Source organism: Cydia strobilella, chromosome 17, assembly GCF_947568885.1.
Source record: "Cydia strobilella chromosome 17, ilCydStro3.1, whole genome shotgun sequence".
NCBI classification, from domain to species: domain Eukaryota; kingdom Metazoa; phylum Arthropoda; class Insecta; order Lepidoptera; family Tortricidae; genus Cydia; species Cydia strobilella.
The window spans coordinates 5,091,814-5,110,658 of NC_086057.1; the positions used below are offsets into that span (position 1 = coordinate 5,091,814).

Consider the following 18,845-nt stretch of genomic DNA (forward strand, 5'->3'; position numbering starts at 1 on the left):
AATTAATTGTTATGTATACTACCGTAGTCGTCACCTTCCTCGTCGTTTATACTCGTAAACTCACTGCCCAGTTTAAAAAAAAAACAGACAGAACCGTTGAGTTAAAAAATGCAACGCCGCATCCAGATTCGCGCGCGGACTGTAAACGCCCTCGAATATAAATGAGATCCTCCGTGCCACGTACTCTAATATAAAAGGAATAGATGACCTTACGTCGTTCGATAAAATGGGAAAAGAAAATGGTGTGTAATATGTAAGTTTAAAATGAGCACTGTGATATTGTATTCTAGCAATCTACACAGGATGATTATCATATCGGCCACAAAACGTCCACTGCGTATATTTTTGCAATACTTTCCACTCTACAAAAATAATATCAGGTTCCGAAAGGAAACGATTAATACCTTTTTCATTAACATGGGTTCAATACTTTCAATACTGCGCGAGCTGCAGGGGAATAGACGATTTAAACCTAATTTTACCTAAGTACACATATAGACTAATAAAATCACAACGATTTGTGTCAAGTCGGATAAAAAACAAAAGATCGACTCGGCCATGAAGTACAATAATAATGTACCCACTTCCTGTAGACTCAGCTACTTAAATGATATTTGAATATCATGTTACCTTAAAATAAAGGCACTTAGGACTAGAAATACTTTTTGTCTCTTTGATTTACAGCTTGCGCTTGGAAAAAAGAAGGTTCGTCTCGCAAGTAGCAACGCCCTAAAACTGTTTAATACCACGTAAAACAACTCCTGAATGTCTTGAATAAAGTAACTTGTTTTTTTTTTCGTTGTTTCAACTCCATCACCATCTTGACGCTTTTAGTGTTGGAGACAATGATTAAGCATGCAAGCTCGTAACTTTACTACGTTATAAATAATATTAATATAAATATTCTCCATTTTTAGGGTTCCGTACCTGAAAAGGAAAAAACGGAACCCTTATAGGATCACTCGTGCGTCTGTCTGTCTATCTGTCCGTCTGTCACAGCCTATTTTCTCCGAAACTACTGGACCAATTAAGTTGAAATTTGGTACACATATGTATGTTTATGGCCCAAAGACGAACATATAACGGAAAAAAAAAATTTAAACATGGGGGCCACTTTAGGGAGGTAAATGAGAAAATTAAAAAATTAAAATTTTCAAACTATATCGTGTTATATATCAAAAGAAAGAGCTCAGTGTGAGAATCTCAAATATATATTTTATATAATTTTAGGATAAACAGTTTAGAAGTTATTCAAGAAAATAGGCAAAAAATGACCATTCCCCCCTTTATCCCCGAAACTACTGGGTCTAAAATTTTTGAAAAAATACACAAAATAGATCTTTATCTATAGATTACCGGAAAGTATATTAGAAATGTGCAGTCAAGCATGAGTCGGACTTAATTACTTAGTTTTTGATCCGTCCCCTACGGGTTTTTAAAGTCATTTCACTCAAGTTTCACATAAAAAATACATTGTTTAAATTGTGTAATGTACGGAACCCTTGGAACGCGAGTCCTACTCGCACTTGGCCGATTTTTCCTTATCTAGTGTACAAAATATCCATAAACTTTAAATATATTTTTTAACCATATCTCATTCGCAGCACACAGCAAACTCACAAACTAGTAACTAGTAATATTGCCGAAAATAGTGCATGTATGATTGAATATGCGGGTGTCAAACGACAAATCGAACGATTCAACATTGAAAGCAGCAATATACCCAGATTCCGATAGAATAACTGCACCCTGGTCAATATACGGCTTTCACGAGATGATCACTCAAAAACTGTCTTCGGAAACGAAAATTCAATACCAATATAATATGAATTTCAGTGCTCGCTCAGTTCGCTCACTCACATGTGAGTGTGTTAATGTATTTAGAAAAAGAAACCAAATATTATAATACACTACAATACAAATACTCGTTGTTGCACACCTCAATAGTAAATAATGAAATAATATTATTTTAAAGGTAAAAACTAATTTAATAAAGAAATATAGTTATGCAAAACAAATAATTAACAGCTTTACAATAATTCATGATTTTTTAACATTTATTAACGGTTTTAATAACCGTAGTTTGAGGTTGCCAGATATTTTCTGTACTATTTGTTTTTATTACCTCTATTTCCCCTGTCTCTTTCACTATTTGTAGAATTTACTTCACTAAAAGGCTTCGTGACGTAATCATAGCACCAACCGAATACAAATGATTTTAATCAACAATCCAACCTTTAAAAAGACAAATTGCTGAAGGTTATTCCAGGAGTTCAGTTTAAGCCCCCGCTCGCGGGCGAAACCCGATATTTCTATTTGAATGGCGATGAGTTCCAGTTAAACTTTCTAGATGGGCAATTGGATTAGCATCAAGCTTCTATTACACGGTCGCCGAGTGCCTCCCTAACAATAAATATGTCGAATTTAAAAGAAGAAATTAAATTTTTAGCTCTTACAGTTACAGTTGCGTTTCATTGTTATAGGCTGTTGAAATTCCAGTTTAGCGGTGAAGTTTAAACAGTTTTAAGGTTAGTAAATTGGACAGGTGGGTATAAGGCTTTTAAAGTAACTGTGCGGTGTTGGGTTGGTAGCAATTTTTCTGCAACTAGTGGCTCTGTGAGCTGTAGACCTCGCATTAAGCTTACTTAAAATGTAAAAGTGAAAAATACTTAGTTCGTTGAGTCGTTATCATAGTGAACTCACAGTAGTCATAATCGTCATATACGTTATTGACGCTTAAGTCCTATATGCCAAATTTCCAAAAACTGGATCGACCAACAAATTCTATTGAATCATAAAATCTGGCCACAAAATTTCACGAGAATCGGTTAAGAATTGTGACCTGTAGAAGAGAACATCCAGACATACGAAAGCAAAATGCCCGAGTCAAAACGGAGACCTACGCTACGCTCGGCTACGGTCAATAATTGAATGAAAAAATATATTTTATTACAGTTTTTACTCCTAGCTGGGTCATACACACTTAGGTTTTACTTAGTATTTTCTGAAACTTAACAGTAATAGTTATTTTTGGTTTTAGTACGAGTACCTACCTTTGGTTACTATTATTTTAATAATAGACAATTTTAATTTTATATTTCGTAAAACTTACATTTAATAAACATTCATTCATGAAAAGTATACAAATTGATACAATACAGCATATTTTGGCACAAAAACCGCATGCAGCGTAGCAGCTGCTATATCACCAATTCTACTCTTTTCTAATCAGCTAGCGTGTTTTCTTCAAGAAATGCAATTAAAGATTTGCTGATTTAGCAAATCTTTAATTGGAAGAGTTGATTTAAAATTAAGTTTAAAGTCTACTAAAATTTCAAAGGGTGTAAAAATGAGTAACCCAACTTTGATTTCTATTAAACTTTTTCTGCAGGGCTGATGAATAATAATTAAAATCCAACGATTAAAAAGCTAAAGTCGGTTAAGGGACGATGAATGCCAGTGTTTTAAACATGGAAAAAGTTATTTATGGCAGTAAGGGGGAGATGTACAATTAAGATAGTGCGTCTTCCAAATTCGTATTTCATTATAACCAACTCAGATTTTTAGGGTTGCATACCCAAAAGGTTAAAAACGGGACTCTATTATTAAGACTCCATTGTCCGTCTGTCCGTCTGTCGCCAGGCTGTATCTCATGAACCGTGATAGCTAGACAGTTGAAATTTTTACAGATGATGTATTTCTGTTGCCGCTATAACAACAAATACTAAAAAGTACGTAACCCTCGGAGGGCGAGTCCGACTCGCACTTGTTCGGCTTTTGTTTCAATATTTTAACTTACTATTATTAAATTGTTTTTTGTAAAGCAGCATTTTTCACAATTACTTTATGACCTGCTTTAATACAAACAATAAATTTGACATAAAGCCTGACCAGAAATATATGATCATTGTCAAGAGGGCGCTGTAATTATTCTCATGTATAGGGTGACAGTTCAGTGGTTTAGTATACTATGAAAAAATTAGTTCCAGGGAAATTCCGCAACATGGCGCGTGATCATATATTCCTGGTCAGGCTTTACTTACCTAGTAGACTTCAAGAGATTTTTTTTTTTAGAAATGAATAAAGAAAGCCGCATTCACGTTTCATCACTTCGTCCAAAGTGTTGTGTCTTAACGCAACAGAATGGTATCAGTTTCACACATACGGCTAAAGTCGTAAATCTCGTAACAACCTGAGCAAATTTTACAAGAGGCATAAAAAACTTAATTATTAAAAAATTTCGACACGAAACAACGGATCAGACGGAACGAAGATTTCAGGAGAGCGATGATTATTATTAATTCCATCTTTTAACCGCCAAAATGCAATGTCAAAAATATTACTAAATGCTTCGTATCACTAAATCCGCATACCTACCTTGAGCATCCTAGTTTAGCTTTACATTAAAAATTATTTCTTAAAACTGTACCCGCAATGTTTTCCTGAACCAAGATTAAACCTAAAATTTAAAAATGAAATAGTAAAAGCTTACAGTATAAATAATGTTGAACGAACAGTTGACGGTTGACGGTGTCATAAATGTCATTATAATAAAAAATTAACAACCAGTCTGTTTTTAGTTCGTAAGTAATTAAACCTACATTGTGCATTTTATGAACAAAAAACCCCATGTATATGACCTCTTTTGCACACTAACGCCGTGAACCACGAACATTTAAGTGAAACCGCTTTTCGTATAAATTTTGCATAGTTTTTCCGTTGCAAGTGAAAATAGACGAAACGAAACCGATACCTACAAATCAAACGAAATCTCCGTGATCATAAGCAAATTGCCAATTTAATTTTCTTAACTATTTCAATCTCAAACATTGGCCACAATCATTTGCAAAAAATAATACATGCGTGATCGCCTAGACATTGCTACGAATCCACCAATTCAATGCGAAAATGTGCCAGCACCTAATTATTGTATATCGTTTTGATTACCTTATGCTCCCCGGGCAAGCAATCAATAATCGCAATTTTTACATGCTTCAGTCAGTGTACCTATATCAACTATAACTACACATTGTTCGCAACAGGTAGTTTGTTTTCGCAAGCTAATTTAAGAAGTAACCCTCTGTAATAAAGTTCAGTTTTATAAACTTTAGTTTCGTCACTTGCGGTATGCAGGTTTGGTTGTAACCTATAAGCGAAATGGGTTTTTGAGCCTCAGGGAATAACGGTAGTCCGCCCCAGGCTATTTAACTTCATTGTATTCTACTGTACCAACAATGTTCGTACGTAATGCCATAGTTTCCTGCTGTCACTAATAATAAATTTACATGGAACTGTGGTTACATTGAAACATGAGATAACGTCCACTTTACGGTATGGAGTTATATTCTGGAGAAACTACACACATAGAGAAAGAGATTATAGAGCACAAAAGAAATGTCTTAGAGAAGCATGTTAAGAAAAATCTTTAGAGCCATGAAAACCCCGGTACACAAAACATGACATGATGTAAACCCCTGTACAAAAATGCATGACCTTGAATAAGTGTCCCACGAAAACAAACCAAAGAGAATAAGTGTGGATTAATAAAATTTTCACAAATAAAAAAAAAACAAGTAAAAACACAATTGTAAGAGAAAAAAACACTGATTTCACAGAAATTTACTTTTTTTTTAAATTAAAGGACATTCTTACACAGATTGACTAAGTCCCACGGTAAGCCCAAGGAGGCTTGTGTTATGGATACTCAGACAACGATATATATAATATATAAATACCTAAATACATAGAAAACACCCATGACTCAGGAACAAATATCTGTGCTCATCACACAAATAAATGCACTTACCGGGATTCGAACCCAGCTTCACAGGCAGGGTCACTACCCACTAGGCCATACCGGTCGTCAAAACTGTAAAATAATAACATTTTTAATTTATTTAGGATGTAATAAAAATGGTTATACACACAGGTTATACACAGTACTAAAGAACTGGTTAAATATATTTAACAGTAATAAATGACAAACTTACACTCATATTTTATTGAATTACTTACATACAATACTACACACTTATTTCACATACTTATTATATTGGATGCGATTTGATGATAAAACCAAATTAAACTAAATAAACCACTTCATTAACATTTTAACTTATTGGTACAAGGAAAAAAGAAAAAAAAACTTAAAATGACTTACAGAATATTAAAATATTTATATATAATGTTCTAGACATATCCATATTCCTTCAAAGTATCTGTATTCATAGTTTATTTAGTATCAATTTTTTAATTGCAAGTCTTTTTATTTAATCATTTACTTAGTTTTCACATTTTCATGTTACAATATGACCTCATTCATTATTCTTACTTTACAATATTTATTTACTTAAATTGTGCATCTAGAGCGTGCATCTCTCTAACGGCAAGAGTACATTTGTGGTCGGCAAACATAAACAAAAGTAAAGATTTTTAATTTTTTTTTAAATTACGCATGTCTAAAAATATTCTTGAGTACCAAATATTCGATTTTATGAATATTTTGTACGACATTTCTTGAAGACATGTTATCATTAACATTAAATGTATCGACTAGTAGAATAAAATAGCAAGTGTTTATTTTGTATTTTTTTGTCGGTTCGATTCCCGGGCGAGACAAGCGAATTATAGAGATTCTTTGCAGTTTTTATCAATGATCATTAGTTTAATTATAGGTAGATACATATACGCCTAATAATGAATGTTTTAATTAAACCTTCCATCGGACGTCCCGTGGCAGCACTGCATTGCGGCGCTGGCCCGACCGACTCCACCGCAAACTGCGATATTCGGGAAGGCCAAGCTTAGAGCTTTCAAATAGTTAATCCCACCTAGGTAATATTCACGTCTAGACACCTTAGATTGCTAAAACTTCGACTAAAGAGGAACAATTGTGAACGAGTGTTTTTGTAAAGTTTTTAATCCTTATCGATTCAAAAGTGCAAAAAGACAGTGATTCTCTACCCAACAGCTCTAATTCCGAATTGTAGGAGAACTTATAGGAGTACCATACTTAATGAAACCAAAAACATAGCTATTAAAATACTTATATGATCTTATCTGCTCCCAAAAGAATTATAACATGTAGACTTATATTGACCGGGATATAGACCGTGATTACCTTTTGTATTATTTGTGAGCTCCCGATATTTCGACGCAGTTACATGCATCATGTTCACGGGTGACTGAAGATAGCGGGTAGGTGTCTAGTGAAACTAACCGTGAATCATTCAAAACTCTAATTATAACATGTGTTATAAATATTGCCAAGACAGCGCTTTAACACGGCGCTGGATTATTAAGGTCATAATATCTTAATAAAATATATTAGACAAACATCACGGATAAGTAGATATACTTAAATTATTTTTATGGCCAGTCGTGTATAAAAACTTTGGTATCTAAGTGCGAAAGTCAGTCTTATACTAAATAGAATTAAAGCACCCTCCGAGCCTGCCGAAGTGCACACATAAAAACATATCTGAACAATTTCAGGGAACAAATAGCCAAAAAGTCCGACTACGTCATAAAACTCACATCTTTGTGAATAACGAGATAAGTTACAAAAAAAGAAGTTTGCCACGCTTTTTTGCTCGGCTTCACTTTCCATATATTTTATGGTAATTTTATTTGAGCTTACATGAACATAAACGTTTTTCTCAAATCTGGAATATTAAGCAAACGACCTACCTCCTTCGAGCGTACATTCCAAGGAACAGCAATAAAGTGTTACTCCATTTGATCTTTATCGCAGCACTCGGCTGGAGAATTCAGTATTGGCAGTACTTATAAATATAATAATATTCAGGAATTTACGAACGCCACTGTCCAGCAAACGCAACGTTACGTAAACTATCAACACTATCACAATGGGCTTCGGAATCAAGACTGGAGTTAGGTAAAACAATCAATTGTCGAATGACCGAGAGTACACTGCGTCGAGTAAACAGGCCGTGGATGGTAAACAACGGTCATACATTTTCGTCGCACCGATTATATAAAAGGCGCTTTACCTCTAAGCACTGCATTTCTGTTGTGAATCCCGATGCGATACAAACAAGCGCGCGTTTGAATCTGGATAACAATTTACAAGGAAGATGTAATTTGTTTACTAGAGCGAGAGTCACAGTGAACTAAACTGAACAACACTTGAGACCGTTTAATAGCAGCAGGCGACGTCGCGGCAGTTTTGTTCAGCACTGTAACGAAGCTTGTTAGCGTACTTTTATAAGAAAATTGTCTGCAACGGGTAGGAGGACACCTTGAGCGGGGGCTCGGAAATGGAACTAATGAGTCCTCTTTTGTTATGTGCGCTTGCAGCGCTGTTGCCACAAGCCTTAGGTGAGATCTATTAACGCTGCAATTTTTTTTGCAAAACGCTCGCTTTGGCAGGTTTTGTTGGATTGCTCAAACTCTCCTTTTGCGACCTGTGCTTTGTTATGGTTTATTTCAAAGTTGTGATTACTTTCTGGTACTGAAACATGGGAGAAGAATAGTAATACATTATGTTCATGCAGATTAAGTTCACTCAAACGACTAACATATATAAGTGTTTATTGGTGTTTAATGGTGGTTTTCAGATTAAAAAAAGTATTGGCCTGAGGATTTAGCTTTGCATAAACTTTTTTTTTATTTGTTACAGGTGTTAAATCTACTTTTATATCTGAGATCAAACGAGAGTCACCTAAATTTATTGAATCGCCTTTGTTCCACAAAACGATTTGGTTAAAGCGAAAAACGCCATCGGGGGTGTCATTGGATATGGTATTGGATTACTTACACGAAACTGACAAATGTTCCTTGTGCTTAGATTGCATAAACAAAGCACTGTTTTTCTTTAGCAGTAAAAAATCAGCCGCATCGGTACCAGCAACCCATATGCAAAGTAGAGACTTTATATTAAATGATATTATTGAGAACTATCATCATTACAAAGAAGTAAGAAACAAAAGAGATACAGAAGTACCGACAAAAACAAAAAAAAGTAACGTGAGCAAGAGCAAAAATGTCACAGTCACTAAGTATAACATCGATGGCCAAATATACGCCATTAAATTGAGAGAAAGAAACTCAACACAGACAGAAAATCAACATGAAGATAGGTCATGCCAAGTATTCAGCGTAAGGAGGTATTACCCCTGTGATTCGCCAAAAGCAGAATTAATCTTTACAAACGCGAGGAGAAAAGTAAACAAAGCAAACAGGCGAAGCAAGAAACAAACTAAAAGTATATTGACCACAGACAAGCCTCAGCCTCAATCGCTTGCCTTTAGAGATAAACTTTTAGCTGAACCGTTCATGACCTCTATCGAAGAACTTTACAATTGAATACATGATTTAATATTTTACTAACTAATAACAGTAATAACCTACTATTGCAACCCTTGTACACAGTCAGCATCGATAGTAGCGGATGAAACAACGCGCCAAAACTATCTAGTATCTGCTATTCCGGATAACTTTTCCAAATAGAGATAAATTTCTAAAATTCACGATCAAACTATATATTTTACAGATTTAATTTTTCTACATATAAAAACATCACTTTTTATTCAGATGTTACAGAATGATAGATTCTTTTGAAGCGTTTGATCCGCTACTTTTGATGCTGACCATTATTTCTATAAATAAAGATTTTTGTAAGGTTCCATTTCATTGAAATCTTTATAGGTATTTTTTTTTTGTTTTTTCTAGCAAATCGCAAAGAACAATTCTGGAAAAACATTTTAATATTTCATTTATTAGATATTCGTGAACATAATTACATAATAAGATGTTACAGTTAAGTTAGTCAATTCATGACACCCTGTTAGGGCACAACAACAATGTTTAATTTACTATCTAATACCTATCAAAACATTTCATCATAATATATCTACCGTAATTAGTGTGTAAAAAACTCGAATAATAATAACATTGTAACAGTAAATAAAAGATAATAAATTAAATAACATTCCAAACATTCAGTTTTTAGCAATTGTAAAAGTAAATAAAAACATTTCATGTGTATTAACAAAAACACAGCGAAGCACCATGAACTACTACTACGAAAAAACGCCTTGGCGTAGCACCTAAATTATTGCCACAAGAGAATAGAAGAGGGTATGTTCATAATCAGTACACTTAATTTAAGTACACATGTCTCTAATTACAAAATATGAATAGGCAAAGACAAAGACAAAGATAAAGCATTTATTCAATTCAATTAAATTTCAATTCAATATTTTTATTTCGAATAAATTTTTTATTGTGAACATATTACGTACTTACCTATACATATGGCCTACAATCTAAAACTCAAAGTGAACTGAAATAAGCAAAATATTTCGGTTAAAACAGTTTACCAGGGTATCGGTTAATTTGTAACAATATGAAATACTATTTATTATTATATCAATCCATTGCAGTTTTAGATGACAAAGATGCACTTGAACGAGAATAACACAAAACAATACGCGGATAATTGCGTAAACAACTAATAAGGAGATTGCAGGTTATAGATACTTACACTTTCGAGGGTGATGAGGGTGAACTGAATGACGGTAATTAGTAGATTCATTATATTTAATACCTGATTGCAGTTTAGTAAATGCCTAAAAAGATTACTATTTATGATAATATTAACATGTTCTTTTTTAGGGTTCCGTACCCAAAGGGTAAAAACGGGACCCTCCGGGGTCCGTCTGTCCGTCTGTCAGTCTGTCTGTCTGTCACCAGGCTGTATCTCATGAACCGTGACAGCTAGACAGTTGAAATTTTCACAGATGATGATATTTCTGTTGCCGCTATAACAAACACTAAAAAGTACGGAACTCTCGGTAGGCGAGTCGGACTCGCACTTGTCCAGTTTTTATTTTTGACGTATGGCGTAAACCACAGTGCAATGCGAAGACTGAATCCGTATAAGCCCGGGCGCAGTTGTCGTCTTCAGTTAGTGGTGTAATTAAACAACCGCAAGTGGACCGCAGCCCGCAGTGACCTATAAATCAATAATAATATTATGTGGTCATGATGTGACATAAATACATGGATGACATTGAGATATGAATGTTATTTAGGCGAATTAGGTCACTTTCTGAGGACGTCGCGTTCGAGGAAGATTATGAAGACGTCACGTTGGATGTTGGTCACTTTCAAAGTTAAATCTTGTAAACTGAAATAGATGTCATATACCTACTAAAGAAAAAGTGCCCTAGCCCGGCCGATCCGGCCTCCACCACTGGAGGGCTTGGTCACTTTTTATTTTGTATATGGGATCTATTTCAGTTTATAATTTATATGTCCAGTCGACTACAAAGAGATATATCCACTATACTATCCACATCACTGTACCTACATAAAAACACAAATCTAAATATTAGATGACAAAGATGCACTTGAACGAGAATAACACAAAAACAATACGCGGATAATTGCGTAAACAACTAATAAGGAGATTGCAGGTTATAACTTACACTTTCGAGGGTGATGAGGGTGAACTGAATGACGGTAATTAGTAGATTCATTATATTTAATACCTGATTGCAGTTTAGACTTAGTAAATGCCTAAAAAGATTACTATTTATGATAATATTAACATGTTTTTTTTAGGGTTCCGTACCCAAAGGGTAAAAACGGGACCCTCCGGGGTCCGTCTGTCAGTCTATCCGTCTGTCAGTCCGTCTGTCTGTCACCAGGCTGTATCTCATGAACCGTGATAGCTAGACAGTTGAAATTTTCACAGATGATGATATTTTTATTGCCGCTATAACGCTAATATGTGCCAAAAGTTAAATCTTGTTAGTGAAATTTCCGAAACCACTTCCCGTTGTCCGATGAATCTGAAGGCATGCTTCCTTAATTAAAAGAAAAACTGCAATATTAGGCTAACATGGAGCTGATCTGATAACGCGGTCAAAATGTGGCCAAAGAAACTCCTCAACGGCTCAACGGAAAACGAACCTACCTCGAATTTTGGTTTGTTAGAAAAGCCTCCAGGTGTTCATAACCGAACACAAGTTATCAAAACTCTTTAGGTTTTTTGATATACTTTTGTCTATGGTAGAAACATCTGAATAAAATAAGAAAATGGAAGATATGTATCAGTTTTTTATTATCATAAAATAAATTTATTTATGTGGAGACACGGTCGGGACCAGGGCCTTTCATTTTAATATTGTCTCCAACATAAATTGGTCCTTCGAGATAAGATATAAAGAAGATTATGGAGATACAGTGAGTTGCGGAAGTTGAAGAAGTGAGTTGTAAAGAAAGCAAGAAGCTAAAGTTGTGAGAAGATTGCAATTTGCAAATATCTGAAGTCAGAAGCTCGAAAATTTTTCAAGATTTTCGTCATTTCGCCAAAATTACAATCGTCCAGAAAAGAAATATAATTTGAAATTGGCGCCAGTGCTACAATAAGAGTGCATTCGAATACGGTGTCACACGGAATTTTACGCGATTCCTGTATGCTTGTTTAGTTCCCCGTCGCGGTAGGGCGACCTACGACGGTGCAGAATTTGCTTGCTGCGTGAATGGGCCTCGACGTGCTACGAGTACGTGTATCCGAACGTGAGCGGGCAACAACCGCTGCCGGTGCCGTCTTCAACTGTCAGAGCTGCCAGCGGCATTTGTTGATATTGTGTTGTGTTCAAATTTCATTCGCGGCGAAAATTAGGCGGGCGTTTTATATGTTTAACATGTGAATTATGTACCTAAATCTCGTCTAGTTAATATTTGTATAAGTTTTATAAGCTGGAAGATTGTAACACGAGTATTTTATACAAGGTTGTCAACTTTTTTGGGTGTGAAATGGCTCAGCTGAAAGAATTAAAAGCCAGTCGGGGCTATGTTAAAGGGGCGATTAGTCGAATCGAGACATTCTGCACCTCAGAAGAGTTTTCAACAGCAACACTTGAAGTGCTCAGTCAAAAAAAGGACAGGTTGCTTAAGGCCTTTAACGACTACGAATCATATAATCGAGCTATCCTTGCCGTTGAGTCGGAGGATACTGAATCTTACGAATTATATGAAACTAAGTGCGATTTATGCCTCGCGATGATAAATACGCGAGTGCAGCCTGCAACACTACCTGCGGCACAGCCTGCTACATCTACATCTTCCGAGCTAGGATCAGGTAAGTTTAAAAAACTTCCTTTCATTAATATTAAAACTTTTGATGGCCAGAGTGTGATGGACTATCATCCATTCATTAATATGTTTAAGGCAGTCATTGATATGGATGCAAACCTGAGTTTCTGCGAAAAACTGTACTATTTGCGGTCGTTTTTGGCAGGAGGAGCTTTAGATTTGATAAAGCATTTAATGCTTACTGGTGAAAACTATGAGGTAGCTTTAAAACTCCTTAATGATAGGTACAATAATATACCTAAAATTGTAAGTTTTCATGTAAATAGCATTCTTGACATGCCAGTTTTGACAAAATGTACAGCTTCTGGGCTGCGTTCAATAGTGTCAACTGTAAATATGCATCTTGCAGCATTGAAAAACTTGAATGAAAAGGTTGAGTTCTGGGATACTATATTGGTCAATATTTTGTCTAGGAAGATTGATTCCTACACTTACCGTGGATTTTATCTTGAGCGTGGTTTGCAGGAGGTTCCTAAATTGTGTGAATTGCTTACTTTCCTAGAAAAAAGGGCTATTGCATTGGAAGCCACAATGAGGGAGGAGCCTAAGAAGAGGGAGAATTCGGTTGTGAGTGCTGCAGCTGCTACTGGAGTTTCATGTAAGTATTGCCAAGATACTCATAAAATATATGAATGTGCTAAGTTTAAGTTGCTCCCTTATGAGCAGAGATGTGAGTTTGTTGATGAAAACAACTTGTGTAAATTGTGTCTCAATGGTCATCGAGGTAGGTGTTTAATGAGATTAAAATGTGCAACATGTCATGAATTACACAACACTCTGTTGCATTCGCCAAATAAAGGTAAGGTAACGAATGTTTCCTTAGCTGATGAACCCTCTCTGAATGTAAAGGATAATTCCAAATCTGATGATTGTTGCTTGCCTACCGACTTATCCAGAAATGTGAGTTTGTCGGCTAGACCTCGGAATGCAAGTGTATTGCTTCCGTCTGTAATTGTGAAGTTGAAGAAAAAAGATGGTACTTTTACTCATGCTAGAGCACTTCTAGACTCTTGCTCACAGATACATTTTGTAAGTGAGAAACTGATTAAGGAAGTAGGTATTTGCACATATGATACTGATGAGGTAGTGACTGGTGTATGTGAAAGAGACAATAATATTGCACAAAAGGCTGATTTAGTTGTTTACTCTACTGTGGGTAATTTTAAGGTTGATGTGTCATGCTGTGTGACAAGGAAGATTACTTGTGCCCTTCCACAGCAAACATTTGACATTTCTCAGTTTAATATACCATCCTATGCCCAGTTGGCTGATGAGAAGTTCAATGAATCAAATGAGAGTTCACTATTATTAGGAGCCGACGTCTTTTTCCAGGTGTTCGAGTATGTGTGCCGGCAGCTGACACCTGTGGGTCCATATTTGGTGAAGACGAGGTTCGGTCATATTGTAGGCGGGGGGCTGCCCTTCCCTGCCGGCAAGAAGTCGATAAGTAACTATTGTGTTACAACTAAAGGTAATCCTTTCCATTTTAATGTAGCTGAGGATGATTTACAACCACCCTTCCCATGTGCTAAACAAAGTGAGGTTTGTTTACTGTCAAATGATTGTCAACCTTCGGAAGATATTGTTGATATAATGTCCAAGTTTTGGGATTGTGAAAAGGTACCTGATATCATTAAGGAAACAGGTACAGAGGCTGAGCAGGCTGAACAGATTTTTCTGGAGTCGGTTAAATTAGAAAATGACAAGTTCACTGTGGCCATGCCTGTGAAGGTTGAGTTGGATAAGTTAGACTTAGGTGATTCTTTTAGTTGCGCCTTGCAACGATTTTTTAATTTAGAAAAACGGTTTTCACGGGATCTAGAATTGAGTAAAAAATATAAAAAATTCATACATGATTACATAGACCAAGGTCATGCTAAATATTTTGACATGTCTACTTATGACTTAAGTGCAGGTAATGTCATGTTTCTGCCCCACCACCCTGTAATTAGCTCCAGTAAAACGACACCTGTTAGGGCTGTTTTTGATGCTGGCGCTGTCACAAAAAAGGGTATATGCTTAAATGACATTTTATTAAATGGTCCGGTGGTTCAAAAGGATCTCTTTGAAATTCTGATTTTGTTCAGAACTTTCAAGTATGTATTATTGTGCGACATAAAGGCTATGTATCGCCAAATTCTAATTGAGGATAAGTATCGTTGCTTGCAAAATATTTTGTGGCGCGATTCTCCGGACGACTCAGTCAAATGTGTACAGTTGCAGACAGTGACGTATGGTTTGAAGAACTCTGCGTTCTTGGCATGTAGGTGTTTGTTGGAATTAGCTCAGAGATACGAGAGTCAATATCCTTTGGCTTCGTTTGTGTTAAAGCACACGTGTTATGTTGATGATATTCAGTGCGGTTCTAATGATTTGAATGAGCTTATCCAGATGAAAAAGGAGTTGGTTGATTTAATGAAGTTGGCTAGTTTGTCTCTTCACAAATGGTGCTCTAATAACCAAGAAATTTTAAGCGACATACCGGTTGAATTTCATCAACTCGATAGTAGGAGCTTTGATAAAAATAATGAATATGTTAAAACTCTTGGATTGACATATGACGTCATTACCGATACTCTTAACATGCAGTGTCCTGTTAAAGAGGTTCAAGAAAAGTACACGAAGCGTCAGATGCTTAGCTTCATAAGTAAATTTTTTGATCCTTTAGGATTATGTGGCCCTGTGTTAGTGCAGGCAAAGATACTGATGCAACAGGTTTGGTTTGAATCGTTGAAATGGGATGAGTTTTTACCTCAAGGTCTTAACCAAAAGTGGGTTGACTTTGCCAATAGCTTAGTTCAAATGTCTTGCATATCGATAGCTAGAAATATCAATGTTCAAGGAGCACAATCGTTAGAATTAGTGGGATTTTCTGATGCTTCTAATGCTGCTCATGGTTGTTGTTTGTACTTACGTGTCATTGATGCTGACAACAAGGTTTCGGTGAATCTTTTGTGCTCAAAATCGCGCATCAATCCCAAGGCTAAATCCTTGACTATCCCAAAATTGGAACTGAATGGTGCCCTGCTACTTGCTATTCTAGCTCGGAAGGTGTATACTGCTCTGTCCTTAAAATACTCAGTGAGCGCTCATCTTTACAGTGACTCCATGATTTTGCTAGCTTGGTTAAAAACATTACCGGTAAAGCTTAACATGTACGTAGGTAACAGAGTTGATAAGATTAATAAGTTATCCTCCGGCTTTGAATGGCATTATGTAAATACTCATGATAATGCCGCAGACATATTGTCTCGTGGTGTAGAGCCCCAATTATTGGAAAAATGTGACATTTGGTGGCATGGACCAAAGTTTTTGTCAGACCCTACTTACCATCATAAACCTGTAGAACTTGATATTTTAAAATCTGATGTACCAGAGTTAAGGCCTACAACTGAAACCTGTTATACTTGTGTAGATGTAAGTTCTAGCTCGATTGATGCCTTGATACAGAAATGTTCAAATATAAACAAATTGACAAGGATTGTAGGTTATCTCCTTAGATTTGTATTTAACTGTAAACATTTAAATATTAACAAACGTCAGGGACATTTATCTCCCCAAGAGTTGGAATCTGCGTTGCGCATAATAATTAAATGTGAGCAAAGAAAGTTCTTTTGTAATGATATTGAAGACTTAAATAACAAGTTCTCATTAAAGTCGAGTATAAACAGTTTGCATCCTTTTCTTGATTCTGAAGGATTGCTACGTGTTGGTGGTAGATTGCAAAACGCAGGATTGTCCTATGACCAGAAACACCCGATTATATTGCCCAAAGGTTCTCATGTCACAAAAATAATTGTTCATAATGAGCACTTAAGGTTAAAACATGCTGGTGCAACTTTGTTATTGAGTACCCTAAATGAGAAATATTGGATTTTGAATGCAAACAGAGAACTCAAGTCCGTTTTGTATAAATGTATAAAATGTTTCAGACTTAAGGCAAAAAATGCTTCTCAACTAATGGGTTCTCTGCCATTCGATCGTGTAAATATGACTAGACCATTTCAAATTGTGGGCACTGACTACGCCGGTCCTTTCTATGTAAAGCAGTCTAGAATTAGGAGACCTGTGATAACAAAGGCTTATGTTGTGATTTTTGTATGCTTTGTTACAAAGGCCATCCACATTGAATTGGCATCTGACATGACAACTGATACTTTTTTAGGGTGTCTTAAAAGATTTATAGCTCGTAGAAATAAACCTACTAAAATATATTGTGATAATGCGGCCTATTATAAAGGCGCAGAAAATGTTCTTAAGGAATTGTATGACCTTCAAAATTCTACTAATCATCAAGCATCTGTGGTTGACTTTTCTAGTTCTGAAAGAATAGCCTTTCATTTCATTCCTTCTTATTCCCCAGTTTTTGGTGGTCTGTGGGAAGCAGGTATTAAAAGTGTTAAATATCACATGAAACGTGTAATTGCTAATACAGTGTTTACCTATGAGCAAATGTACTCGACTTTGGTTCAGTTTGAAGCCATTTTGAATTCTAGGCCGTTGACCCCAATGTCTAGGGATCCTAGCGATATGACCTATTTAACTCCTGGACATTTTCTCACCGGTAGTCCACTGACATCTTATCCAGAAACGGATATTACAGATGTAAATGTAGGTAGGTTAAGTTTTTGGAAACAATGTGTTCAATTGCAACAACATTTTTGGAAGCAATGGCATAAGCAATACTTGGTTATGCTGCAGAGTAGACCAAAGTGGAGAAATGAGTCTCCTAACTTAGAAATAGGCAATTTAGTTTTGTTGAGGGAAGATAATACCTCTCCATTGTGTTGGCCAGTAGGTCGAATTGTTGATGTTCAACCTGGTAAAGATGGTAAGGTTCGAGCCTTGCATGTAAAAAACGCAAAGGGTTTCATTGTTAAAACGAGTGTTACCAAGGTGTGTCCCTTACCAATTGATTATAGTTAGGTACACTGCTTTGTTTATTTGTTAAATTTAATGATAATGCAGGAGTTAGTTAGCATTAAATTTTTGTTGTTTTTTAACATTGTAATTGTTGTTTTTTGGCTTGGCCCCCAACATGTTCATAACCGAACACAAGTTATCAAAACTCTTTAGGTTTTTTGATATACTTTTGTCTATGGTAGAAACATCTGAATAAAATAAGAAAATGGAAGATATGTATCAGTTTTTTATTATTATAAAATAAATTTATTTATGTGGAGACACGGTCGGGACCAGGGCCTTTCATTTTAATATTGTCTCCAACACCAGGAGAGATTGATTTACGTGCAAATGATATGAGGACATAGTCATCAATAAAACGGACACCAGTTTACGTTAGTTTATATAATAGATATGAACTGGTGGAATTTAATAAAATATGTCTTGTGATATTATTTTCTGAAGAAAGGCAACAAAAAGTAGATAATTTCCATTATGTCTACCTCAAATTAAAAAACTCAATGTGTTTTTTTTTTCTAAAATCGAAATGAAAGGTGATAAACGAACGCTAAGAGGTCACAATGAGCGCCCGATTCAAAGGGCTCACGTAGCCGGCCAAGTTTTTCCTTATCAGCATTTCAGCTGCCCACATTCAGTTCTCAGCTAGGAAAAACTTTAGTTTCGATAAAGACTCGTTAACGAGTTCGGGCTCAGGCGTATGTTGGCAGTAGGATACTTTGGATGACGTTAAAACTAGTTACGAAAGTTTTTTGAAAGTTGGCCTTATTTTGGAATTAAAACTTAGTTTGTATCTA

General features: G+C 35.7%; 2 protein-coding genes across 3 annotated transcripts; both read left to right on the plus strand.

Annotated features, from left to right (window-relative positions):
* The first annotated feature begins 7,907 nt into the window (after positions 1 to 7,907).
* Positions 7,908 to 9,327, plus strand: LOC134748796 (uncharacterized). The gene is made up of 2 exons (XM_063683586.1): positions 7,908 to 8,340; positions 8,642 to 9,327. The coding sequence occupies exons 1-2, from the start codon at positions 8,280 to 8,282 to the stop codon at positions 9,325 to 9,327; spliced, it is 747 nt and encodes a 248-aa protein (XP_063539656.1). The 5' UTR covers positions 7,908 to 8,279.
* Positions 9,328 to 13,064: 3,737 nt separating this feature from the next.
* On the plus strand, positions 13,065 to 18,048 carry LOC134749140 (uncharacterized). 2 transcript variants are annotated; one of them, XM_063684045.1, is made up of 3 exons: positions 13,077 to 13,726; positions 14,461 to 16,342; positions 17,272 to 18,048. In XM_063684045.1, the coding sequence occupies exons 2-3, from the start codon at positions 14,722 to 14,724 to the stop codon at positions 17,280 to 17,282; spliced, it is 1,632 nt and encodes a 543-aa protein (XP_063540115.1). In that variant the 5' UTR covers positions 13,077 to 13,726; positions 14,461 to 14,721; the 3' UTR covers positions 17,283 to 18,048. The 2 variants fall into 2 exon arrangements, with proteins under 2 accessions (XP_063540114.1, XP_063540115.1); XM_063684044.1 differs by having other exon boundaries at positions 13,065 to 16,342.
* Positions 18,049 to 18,845: the final 797 nt, after the last annotated feature.